This window comes from Muscardinus avellanarius (assembly GCF_963383645.1).
Source record: "Muscardinus avellanarius genome assembly, chromosome: 11".
In the NCBI taxonomy this organism is placed as follows: Eukaryota; Metazoa; Chordata; class Mammalia; order Rodentia; family Gliridae; genus Muscardinus; species Muscardinus avellanarius.
Genome location: NC_137797.1, coordinates 5655336 through 5667508, shown reverse-complemented (window position 1 = coordinate 5667508; position 12173 = coordinate 5655336). Strand labels below are relative to the sequence as shown.

At 60.2% G+C, this 12173-nt stretch overlaps 1 protein-coding gene across 2 annotated transcripts in view; it reads left to right on the top strand.

Moving 5' to 3' along the window:
- PARVB (parvin beta) overlaps positions 1-12173 on the top strand; it is a gene marked incomplete at both ends in the record, with an annotated part of 92746 nt that overhangs the window by 70714 nt on the left and 9859 nt on the right. The window contains 4 exons of one of the 2 annotated variants that reach the window (XM_080705566.1): positions 1616-1674; positions 3676-3695; positions 9551-9612; positions 11651-11719. In XM_080705566.1, coding sequence (XP_080561692.1) covers positions 1616-1674; positions 3676-3695; positions 9551-9612; positions 11651-11719 — 210 coding nt within the window. The remainder of the gene's footprint in view (positions 1-1615; positions 1675-3675; positions 3696-9550; positions 9613-11650; positions 11720-12173) is intronic. The other variant, XM_080705567.1, reaches the window with a different exon arrangement.

Genomic DNA, 12173 nt, shown 5'->3' with positions numbered 1-12173 from the left:
TGTGTTAAAGCACCTACTAAAGCCAGGCGTGGCGGCACACGCTTGTGATCTCAGCATCTGGGAGGCTGAGACAGGAGCATTGCGGTCCATGGACAGCCTCAGCTACTTAGTGAGGCCCTTTGCAACTCAGTGAGACCCTGTTTCAAAATAAAGAATAAAAAATAGGGCTAGAGGTGTAGCGTGGAGGTAGAATGCCCCTGGATCCCATCCCCAGTACCACCAAAACAAAGCACCTCCTAGGTACCACATCTAGTGGGCGGAGGAGCCCGAATCTCGGGTGGTGTCCCCGCGGGTTGCCTCGTGAGGAAGTGAGCTCCCCGTCCCTTGGGGGGTTCAAGCGGGGCTCAGGGGGGTAGTGGTCCCTGTGCCCCACCCTGAGGAGCGCCGCTTGCCGTGTTAGGAAGCGCAGCTGGACAGATGGGGCTTAACACAGAGGCAGATTCTTCCCTCAGCTCCAGAGATGGACGTCTGAAGTCCAGGGCTCGCTGCCCCTCGCCGTCCTGCTCCCTGAAGGCCGCAGTGGTGGGAGTTCCAGGCTTGGGGAGGGCGCTCTGTCCCCCTCTTTGCATGAGGACTCTGGTCATGGGGACTCAGGGCCTGCCGTAATCTTAGATTGCGGTGCACAGACCTTTTTCAAGTAATGCCGTGTTCTGAGCTTCTGAGAGGACCTGTGTTCAGGGGGACCCTGTCCGGCGCCCTGGGCCTCGTTCCACTGGGTGTTTTGACGCCATTACTTACTCCTGTCCCCTCAGACTGCCCTGGTCTCCTATTCTGGCTGTCAGACATAGCAGGTCCCTTTGGGGAATCTGAGCCAGGGTCATTCTCTGAGCTCTCAGGGTGGTGTGGAGACCCAAGCTGCAGGGTGGGCTGGGGACAGGTTGTAACCTCCGCTGGGGGCCTCCCACAGGGGCCCCTGCAGGGGTCACAGGAGGCCCTCAGCCTCCTGCCTCCCACCCTCCCTCCCTCCCTCCCTTCCTTCTTTATCTATTTTTTATGGTGCTGGGGATTCAACCCGGGGTTATTCTACCTCCGCACTATACCCACATTGTTGGTAAATACCACATATTGGTAAACACCGGGGCAGGGAATGCACAGCTCGACAGCAGAACAGATTTATTTTGGGATACATCTGGGAGGAGGCTCCTGGCCAGGAGAGTCTGTGAGAGTCAGGGGCCCCTGCCTTACAGATTAGGGTTTTTTTATGTGTCATTAGCAGGGAGGGAGAGCTACACAGTCATGGCTTTTCCCCACTGGTGGTCTGGACAGGCCGGAAGGGGGACGGTTAGGGACTTTTTCCCACTGCTGGAGTTCTTTATTTTCTGGCCTGTCAGCCAGACCCCACAGTGCCCACACCCAGCCCTATTTTATTTATTTTTTATTTGGAAACAGGGTCTTGCTAAGTTGCCGAGAGCCTCACTAAGATGCTGAGTCTGGGCTCGAACCTGCGATCCTCCTGTCCCAGCCTCCCAAGTACTGGGATCACAGGCGTGTATCAGCACCCCCAGCTCCCTGCCGCCCCTTTCTAAGATGGTCTCCTGCCCCGGGGCGGTCTGCCTCCCCTGTCTCTCCACCTGCTTGGCTCTTTGTATTTATTTGTCTATTTTGGGGTTTTCAGAAGCGGGAGGGCCTGCTGCACTCCAGCCATGTCTTGGAGGAGCTGACCACGACCACCGAGTAAGTGCCCTCTGCGCGTCCGCTGCCCCTGTGTGGCCTCCAGCCAGGGCTGCCCTCTGTGCCCTGTTTCCCCAGCTTTTCTTCCGACACATCCTTTCTTCAGTAGCTAACACTGGGACACGCCATCTTCCCACACCTCTGGGCTTCTCCTGGCTCGCTTTAGGAGGCAAGCTGTCAGACGACTGAGTGGCCGCCTACGTGGTCGCGCGGTGTGTTATCCAGCTGCTTGGGAGGCTGAGACTGGAGGAACACAGGTTCAAGGCCAGTCTCCACAACCTAGCAAGATTGTGTTGCAAAATAAAAAATTAAGCCAGGCGTGGTGGCGCACGCTTGTAATCCCAGCGTTCAGGAGGCTGAGACTGGAGGATCGCAGTTCGCGGACAGCCTCAGCTACTTAGTGAGGCCCTTTGCAACTCAGTGAGACCTGGTTTCAAATAAAAGAATGAAATATAGGGCTGGGGGTGTAGCTCAGAGGTAGAACCCCCCTGGGTTCTATCCCCAGTACCTAAAAAAAAAAAAAAATTAAGAAGCTCAGAGATAGTTTGCCCTTGGGTTCAATCCCCAGCACGCGCGCGTGCACACACACACACACACACACACACACACAAGACTGTTGGGGGCAGAGCCTGGAGTTGAGGCGTCCTAAAGCCCAGTCCCTTTACTTATCCATCCACTTTTGCTCCCACAAGGGCAGAACCACACGTCTAAGTTAGAATTCACCTTTGACACCTCCTTGCTGAGCCTGCTCTCGTCTCGTAGAGAAAGCCAGGAGGCAGTTTCTTAAAAGCCTTAAGGTCCTCGAACTTACTGAAAATAGCAAAGCAGACCGCATGTTTGGTGTGCGGCTCGCAGGAGCCCTGTGAAAGCCCACTGTAGCTCTTTAAAATGCACCGTGTTTGAGCCTCTGACTAACCTGCTTCAGATGAAACAGAGCGTTTAAAAACGGGCCGTCTCGGCGAACCCACCGGCGTGTTCACAGAGTGAATAACTGCGGCTGTGAATTCTTGCGGGGTCCTGCAAAGTCTGGGGCTGACATGGGAACAGCCTGTATCTGGGGAGCCTAAGGAGCTGCTGGGCCGCGGCTGCAGCGTGTGTGGCCCTGGGGGCACGGCCTGGGAGGCCGAGCTGGGGGAGACCTGGCCTGCGCTGGTGTGGAGGCCACGGCCTGGGAGTTGGCAGCAGGAGGAGGCGGCTTGAGAGCAGCCGGGGCTGGGGAGGGGCCTTGAAGGTCTATGGTGAGAGCAGGCGTGGGGACACACACTTGTCATCCCAGCACTCGGGAGGCTGAGACCGGAGGATCGCTGTTCACGGACAGCCTCAGCTACTTAGTGAGGCCCTTTGCAATTCAGTGAGAACCTGTTTTAAAATAAAGAATAAAAAATAGGGCAGAGGGTGTAGCTTGGAGGTAGAATGCCCCTGGTTTTCATCTCCAGTATCGCAAAAAAGAAAGAAAGAAAGAAAGAAAGAAACCACCTGAGAGCCAAAAGCCAGGTAATTTTTGTTTGCCGGTAATTCTGCAGGGTGCCATTTGGGCTGGGCTCAGCTGGATGGTTCTAGCTGGGTGGCTTTGTGAGCAGCAACCCAGGCCCCCTAGGGGTGAGTAGGCCATGTGACCCCCCCATGAAGCCTCACCTCCAGGCTCCCACGCCCACAGGCCACTTCTGTGGGTCAGAGTGAGTCCCAGGTGGTCTGGGGAGACGGACCCCAGCTCATGAGACCCCAGCTCATGACCAGGAGCGGCCCAGGCACATTGCCACAGGCAAGACAATTGCTCAGAGGCAGAATGTCCCTGTGTTCAATCCCCAGTAACACATGTACACACATGCGCACGTGCACACACACACACACACACACGCACATACATACACACACACACACACACACACACACACACCACCACCACAACAAAAACCAACCAACCTGTGTCTGAGTGACCATCTGACCATCTCTCTCTCTCTCTCTCTCTCTCTCTCTCTCTCTCTCTCTCTCGCTCACTCTCAGGATGATGATGGGCCGGTTTGGTAAGTATCCTGGGCAGGGGTTGTCTGGGGTCCCCAACACACTGGCACTCGTGTGGTCAGGCCTGGTGTGCAGGGTGTGGGCGCCCGCTGGGGCAGGAGGGAGAGGGTCTGCCTGGACACAGCAGAATCCCCCTGGAGGGGATTCTGTGGATGAACTTGTGTGCACAGGCTTTCCTCCTGTGAGCGTCTGGTTTGCGGCCTCCCCTGAGTCCGGCAGCGGGGGCTCTGGCCCAGCCGAGACGGAGGCCGGCTCTCCACCTCATCTTGAAATGGGATCGGCAGGGGATTGGTACTTAGTGTGTGCGCTGTGTGGCTTGCACGTGGTGATTATTACTGTCAGTTTTCAGGGATATTCTCAAAGGGGGCTGTTCGCTCTCCCAGTCCCCATGAAAATGAGATCCCCTACCTCAGCGAGGGGCGACAAAGGGACCGGCAGCTGATGGCGGTATTAAAACCCTCCGGTCTAAGCAGGCACATCCCTAGAACACCAAAACTTGGGAGGCTGAGATAGGAGGATCGCAGGTCTGAGGCCAGACTCAGTGGCTTGGTGAGGCCCTCAGCAACTTAGTGAGACCTTGTTTCAAAATTAAAATGTAAAATCGAGCTGAGATTGTAGCTTAGAGGTAGAACTTGCCGGGTTTCAACCCCTAGGGCCAAAATAACAAAACACCAAAACTCAAAACCCTCAGAGCTGGAAGCCTGGGTGGAGTCACTGCTCTGGGGAATATTTCTTCTTGGAAGCACTTGACCCCTGACCCCTGTTCCCCAGGGAGTGGGGAGGAGCCTCTGGCAACTGCTAGGGGGGACCCTGGAAGCCCGGCAGATGTCCCTGCTTGCCTCTCAAGTGACAGCCAGGGCTGGTGCCGTCACCCGGGGTCCTGGGTGGCGGCGTCTCCCCACATACACTGCCCAGCGAGGGCAGGCCCTGGGCTCAGTCCCTGGGCACCGACCTGCGCACCTCCCGGGTGCTGTGTGAAGAAGGGGTGCAGCTCCTAGCTTGTAGAGGTCTTGGAGAAGACGCAATCCTTGCGCCGCTGTGTTTTCTTTAATAGCTGTGCCGAGAAAATTCTCAGAGCTTCACTGTGATTTATTTTAAGAGCAGTTAGCTCTTTTTAATGCCTTTATTATTACAAAATAAATACGGGGGGAGGAAGGGGAGCCTCCTGTTAAATTGGCAGAGGGAGAGCGAGCAGGGGAGGCCAGCCCCAGGGCCAGCGTGCCTGGGGGGTGTCACCAGCCCTGCCTGGGGTCGCACCCCCAGCGCCTCCTCTCTCCTGCAGGTGGTGGCGCAGACCCTGTGGGGCTGCAGAGTGAGCCATTCCTGTGTCTCCTGGGCTTTCTGGGGAGCTGTCACTTCCCGGGGTCAGGCCTCCTTTGAGTCTTAGGGGATATAATCAGTTTGGTTGGGGGCATCCTGGGGAGCCGGGCAGCTGTGGACGAGCAGCTGTGGGGCAGGTGTGCAGCTGGAGGGCGTGGCTCCTGAGGAGAGGCCGGGGCAGGTGGAAGAGGCCCAGGCACCTGTGTCTGCTCCCGGGACGTCTGAGGCGACTCTGAGCGGCTGCGGGGTGACCCTCCTCCCAGCCGATTCTCTGGTGACGGGCAATTCGTTCTGCCCGAGCTCTCGGTTGCTGCTGACGCAGGCGCGAGGTCTCCTGTGCCCCAGCAAGCGCAAGCGCTGCGGGCTCCTCTCCGGGCCCCCACGCTGCTGTGGCTTCCTGGTGACCACACCCACCTCCTCTAGGCCCCCTGCCCCAGGACCCTGCTGGGGTCTGACCACACACCGCCACCTCTGGGCTCCTCTGCCCTCCTGGGAGGCACGACTCTGGCTGGATCTTCCTGCTGGCTTCTCTGCACCATTTGGGGGGTGATGTCCTAAAGCACCCCAGATCACATCCTCTTCCCGCCTGCAGCGCTCTTGGCCACCCTCTGGACGCTCCTGTCCTCCTTTCTGGCTTCCTCCCCACGGAGCGCCCCAGGGACCTCGCTTCCTTCCAGCCCTCTCCCCGAGATGCTCTCCCACTACATGACTTCATGGCTCGCACCTTCCGCTCCTGGCTCAGCTGTCCATTACCAGGGATGCCCCTGCCCACACCAGCACCGTTGGGTCTCCCACCCCTACCCCGTCTTATTTACGCCTGCAACCGTCGCTCAGCTCACGGCGAGCGCGGAAGCAGCCTTTCTCTCTTCTGGAATGTCAGCTTTCCCACACAGGCCTCCTGTGCCTGGCAGACAGTGGCCAGCGGGATCTGTGGGCCTGTGTAGCCTCTCCCTCTCCCTCCCCCACCGCCGGCCCCTGGAACTGGGAGGCCCTGAGCCGAGTGTCTCTTCCCCAGCCTGCATCCTCCACCAGCCCCGCTCCCGCCGCTCCCAGTGTCTCCCAGGCTGCCCCTGGCTACGGCTGTGTGTCTGGCTTGTGCGGGAGCCCGGCTGCGCCTGCTCACCCACCCCAGCCCCAGCAGCACTGAGTCTGGGGGTCCTGAGCACCAGTCTAGGCTGAGGTGGGACCAGGCTTCTGTCTCCCATGGAAACCAGTCTCTGGGGAGCAAGAGGTTGTAGCCTGGTCTCTATGGCAACCGATTTGCTGGTCGCCTCTCCTCCAAGCCCCTTCCCCCTCCCAGCCCCTTCCTGAGGGGCGCACGTGCGCGCGCGTGTGTGTACAGGGGAGGACCTGTGTGTGTGTGTGTGTGTGTGTGTGTGTGTGTGCAGGGGAGGACCTGTGTGTGTGTGTGTACAGGGGAGGATGTGTGTGTGTGTGTGTACAGGAGAGGACCTGTGTGTGTATATATGTGTGTATGTGTGTGTAGGGAAGGACCTGTGTGTATGCATGTATATGTGTGTGTATACAGGGGAGGACCTGTGTGTGTGTGTGTGTGTGTGTGTGTGTGTGCGCGTGCAGGGGAGGACCTGTGTGTGTGTGTGCAGGGGAGGACCCGTGTGTGTGTGTACAGGGGAGGATGTGTGTGTGTGTGTGTGTACAGGAGAGGACCTGTGTGTGTATATATGTGTGTATGTGTGTGCAGGGGAGGACCTGTGTGTATGCATGTATATGTGTGTGTATACAGGGGAGGACCTGTGTGTGTGTGTGTGTGTGTGTATGTGTGTGTGTGTGTGTGTGTGTGCGTGCAGGGGAGGACCTGTGTGTGTGTGTGCAGGGGAGGACCTGTGTGTGTGTGTACAGGGGAGGATGTGTGTGTGTGTGTGTGTACAGGAGAGGACCTGTGTGTGTATATATGTGTGTATGTGTGTGCAGGGGAGGACCTGTGTGTATGCATGTATATGTGTGTGTATACAGGGGAGGACCCCTCCGTCTCCTTGGTGTCTGGTCACCGCCCTGGCAGTTCCCCTTCATGGCTCCCCCTTTGGCCAGCAGAGCTGGTTATAAAACCCTGGCCCGATCTCACCCCCTCCCCGGGTCCCTGTGGCGGCCTGGCTGGGGGCACAGCCCCGTCACCTGCCCCGCAGGATGTCGCTGGGCTTCTGACCTGACTCTGCTCCTCAGGCCCTTCCTCCTCCACCGGCCCCACGGCAGGCCGGCTCCAGCCTCTGGCCCCTCGGGCCTTGGTCCCCGGGCATAAACTGTAAACTCAGAGCTTACAGGGACCCGCTGGCAACGGCTGTGGGCCGTGGGTCAGGGGAGTCTGGCGAGGCCCTGCCCCCTGCGCAGCTGTCCCAGGCCACGTGGGAGTATGGTCTCTGTAGCCATGCCTCCGGGTCCTCAAAGAGAAGCCAGGAATTCAGAATTTGGGCAAACCTTCCAATTTAAGAGTCCAGTGCAGCTGGGCACAGTGGTGCATGCCTGTGATCCCTGTACTTGGGAGGCCGAGACGGGAGGGTGGCAGGTTCTCGGCCAGCCTCAGCAAGAGGTGAAACCCTCATCAAGCTAGCGAGACCCTGTTTCCAAATGAGCAATGAAATCAGGCGGGGGAGCTCGAAGGTAGAATGCCTCTGGGTTAGTACCACACGCGTGTGTGCACGTGTAAACACACACAAGTCCAGTGCAGCAAAGACGGCTTTGCAGGCCAGCAGTGAGTCTGCTGGTGGGCTGGAGACTGCAGCTCTCTGGGGGCTTCCCACCTGGCTCCGCGCTCGGCCCCCTGCCCACCCCTGCCTGTGTCCCCCAAGAGCAGGGCCACCCTTTGTTTATCCAGAACATTCCTACACTCAAGCAGGGAAATCAGGTGGGCGGGGGCCTGGGGGACAGAGGCCACCCTGTGCCTCCTGCCTGGGCCTGGCCTGTGGCCCCTGCCTCCCGTAATGCCGGCTTCCGTGGGCAGGGACAGAGGCGACGCACCTGGAGGGGAGCCGGCTGGCTTTAAGGTCTTTCAGGTCACCCCTGGGACTTGAACCCAGGTCTGACGGCTTGCCTGGGCCCTGAGGCCCGGGCCCGCTCCTCTGCCCCTCCCAGCCCGGTGGCTGTCGGGGCCCTCAGGTGAGCGGCGGCCCTGCGCTGGCTCCGCTGGCCCAGCGGTGCCCGGGCTAAATATACCCGCTGACGTCAAGCTCTCTGCTCCCCGGGCTTCTCTTAAGCGGCATTTAAGTTGTTCTACCGCTTGGGAAAGCTTTAGCTTTGTGTGCGCGCGTGTGTGTGCGCACGCGTGTGTGGCCTTAACAGACTGTCTTATTGAGGATAATCGGACTTAGGTGATTATGAACATAATTGACATCTGCCGCCGTGGAAAGCCGAACGCGCCGACATCTGCCTTCCGGTGGAGGAGGCTTCCTCTGCCCTGCGTCATGAGGATGGAGGTCGGGCCCAGCTCCCTTCCAGACGCCTCCCCTCCTCCGTCTGACCAGCCGGCAGTCCATCCCCTTAGCCCCGGGCTGGGGTCCAGGCTGCGGCCTCTGTCCCACCGCCCCTCCCACATCAGGGCCCCGCCCACCTGCCCTGTGCTGGAAGGAGGCGTGTGCTTTTGACTCGGAAGTTGGGGTTGTGCACTGGGCAAGCAGCCCAGGGCGAGGCAGATGGTGGGAGGGACTGCTGGAAGGCGAGAGGAGAGCCTGCCCCAGATGTCCCTGGGACCGCTGGGTCGGTTGGCTCTGAGCACTGGTGCAGGGCCTTCACCGTCCTGGGGACAGGCTGTCAGCGGCCCGTCACGAGGAGTGGGTGGTCCAGATGAATGGAAATGAAACGTCCAGACGTGGCCCTAGGTGGGAGGACGGGTGGAGGCAGTACCCTCCGAGGAGGCCACCTTGAAGAGCAGCTGAGGGTAGAGGCACGTGCTAAGGCCCTGGGGCAGGCAGGAGTGAGTCTGGATGGTGCAGGAGCGCGGGGAAGCCATCAGAGGGAAGAGGGAGAGGTTGATAGAGATTTACATCGTGACGTCCTGAGGTCTATGGAGGGAGAGAATGGGCTTTATCCTCAGGGGGACAAGAACGCAGGGTGCATGTATGCCTCCACCACACTCGGCTTCAACAAGTTGGATGCTCACAAAAACAAAAGAGAAGTGGGAGGAGGCGGCGGCTAGGACACGATCCAGTGGCACGGGAGAGGGCCCGCTGCCCGCTGGGGACGGGCGGAGGAGGAGGGCCAGTGGAGCGAGGGGCCTGAGCTGCCCCGGGAGGCAGCGGGCTGGCTTCACAGGCAGGACTTGCTGGAGACAAAGAGCGTGCGGAGGGGGCCGGGTGCCAGGGTGCGATGGCAGCGGCCGGTGCTGCCCAGGCCGTCCACGCACGCGGCTTCCTGCTGGGCCATTCGGGGGCTGCCAGGACCTATCGGCAGCTTCCGCCCCGCGGTTCTGGCGGGGATCGGAAGGGTTCTGAGCAGGGCGAGGCCGAGGCTGCAGGTCCAGAGGGGCTGTCGGAGTTGGCCACACCTGTGACCCTGTCCGCCCGCCTCTCTTTGCATGTCCTGGCAGAGCGGGACGCCTTCGACACGCTCTTCGACCATGCCCCGGATAAGCTCAACCTGGTGAAGAAGGTAAGCCATCATTCCCTGCCCGTGATCACCCCAAACCCACGTGGGGAAGCCAGCCGGTGCCCTCTGGGAGGTTTGCCACGAGCGTGGGAAGGTAATTACTGTAGGAACTGTAGCCACGTGCATGAAATTAGCACCTTTTAACCCCGCCTCTCCGCCCGCTGCTAGGCAGCCCCCTGCGAGCCCTCTGCCCCAGCCGCAGTGCGGGACTTGACCGCAGGCCTCCGTGACGTGGGATGCACGGGCCGGCCTCCCCACACGGGCCCCCTGACCAGTCCACAGATCCAGAAAGCTCCGGGAGCTCGGGGCGCTGGAGCAGGGGCTGGGAATGCCTGGCTCCAGGGACCCTGTCCGGAAGGCTTCTCCCTCCTCAAGGAACCGTGGCCACCTTGCTGGCCGTGGAGTTACCCGAGAGCCTGCAGATGTTCCGCGGGGGGGCAGTGGCGTTGAGCGTGCCCCCCTTCTATGGCTGGGCCTGGAGAGGGACTTCGTGGTGAGGGCCACTTCTCCTGAAAGAGTTCTCACTGCAGGACTTGCCAAGCCTTGAAGGCGAGCGGTTCTCCAGGAAGGGCTCGGTAGGAGTGCTTCCCAGCTGTTTGTTGATGGTGGGGTTTGTGTATCTGTTCATTTGGAGCAGAACATATTATATTCCTAGGGAATCCACTTTGGAAAAACGGTGGTCCAGGCTCAGACAATGAGGCCGCTAGTCCTCAGAAGTTCTCCGCAAAAGGCCGTGGGCACCACCTGCGGTGCTCCCAGCCCGGAGCCCCCAGCCTCCCTGGGTCACGAGTGTGGCCCCTCGAGCCTCAGAGCAGTGCCCCGCGCCGCTGGCCCAGGTGCCAGGGAGAAGCGAGTGTACCCATGTGTAGGGGGAGAGTCGAATCCAGGTCCTTCCTTACTGGCTGTGACCTGTGTGGATTATGCCCTGAGCCTCAGTTTCCCCATCTGCTAAGTGGGGCCAGAGACGCTACCCCCCTCCCAGGGGTCACGGTACGAGGGCTCAGCGGCCGCGCGTGGCCACTGGTGCTGCGGCTTGCGGTCGGCTCTCGGCCTTCAGTGCCCAGCGCACCCACCCCTTCACTGAAAAGACACATTTTGGTCCCTGGGCCGCCAGCCGTGGGCAACCCAAAAGCCCCTTCCTCTGCCCCAGAGCTCCCACCTCCAGCCTGCCCTGCCTCGGCCTCCACTTCCAGTCACTCCCCGTACCCAGGACAAAAGCAGTGGACGCGGCCACCTCCCCAGGCCCCCCCCCCCGCCGCCTCCCTTCCCCACCCCAGCCCGAGCCGGCCCAGGCTAGAGCCAGAGCACGCACGAAGGCCCTGGGGCCCACCCTGTGTGCTCCTCACCCCTCCACACCGCGCCCCGCAGCTCAGGCTCACGCTGGCGACCCCAGGTTACCGCTGGGCTATGTTAGCAATCTCATTCTCCCCCCAGGCAGCGCTGTGACCCTCCATGCCTCTGTCCCCACATGGGAGTCCATGGAGGACGCCTGCAGGCCCCTCAGGACGGGCTCTCTCTCCCCGTCTCCACCGGCCCGGCCCCGCGCGGGTGCCCGGCACACGGGAGCTGTGCAGTGCACTGGGGTGGGACAGATAAGAAACCGTGTCGCCGCCGGCGGGGCCGCCGGGGCTGAGTTCCCATTAAGGTAGAGTCTGAGTGCCGAGAACTTACAGGCGGCAGATTCCAGACTTTGGCCAGAGAGGAGCCAGCGGCCCTCGTTACCCCGAGACGCAGCCCGCGGTCTCCCCGCTGAGTGGCGGGCTCTGCCGTCCATGCAGCGTGCCGCTGGCCCTACGAGCTTACTTCTGGGACGTTTGAAATTTAATTCTCTCCCCCCAACAATTTTATTCTCCTTGGCAGCACAGATTTTCTGTGGGGTTATTAAACGTGGCACGAGCGTGGCGTGCAGGGGCTGGTGAGCGGAGACGTGGATTTCTTCTCCAGCTGGGACAGGTGTGGGGCTGCGGGAAGAGCGCGGTGTTGGACGTTTTCTGGGCCGCTGGGGCTCGCGGGGTCCCTGACGCCGGCTCTGCCTTTTCAGTCTCTCATCACCTTCGTGAACAAGCACCTGAACAAGCTGAACCTGGAGGTGACGGAGCTGGAGACCCAGGTACGAGCAGCGCTGTGGGGGCCTCCCGTGTCCCGGGATCTCGGCGGCCCGGGTCTCGGGGTCACCGGGTGGGAACAGGCAGCCTCCGCCGCTCACCTCCTGGGAATAGCGCGGTGTCCCTGGTTGGAGACACCTCTCCCGCCTCGGCCTCCGCCTCCACCCTGATATTCTTGTTGGCTTTTTTCTACCTCTGAGCTACACCCCAAGCCCTTTTTAATTTTTAAAAATTTGAAACAGGGTCTCACTAAGTTGCTGAGGCTGACCTCCAATTTGCAATCCTCATATCTCAGCCTCCCAAGTACTGGGGTTACAGGTGTGTGCCACTTTCTCGCAGCTAAATTACCCCCCTTTTGTGATGGTACTGGAAACCCTTCTACCTCCGGGCTACACTCCCAGACCTATTTTATACCTTTTTATTTGGAAACAGGGTCTCTTAAGCCAGCGAAGCTGGCTT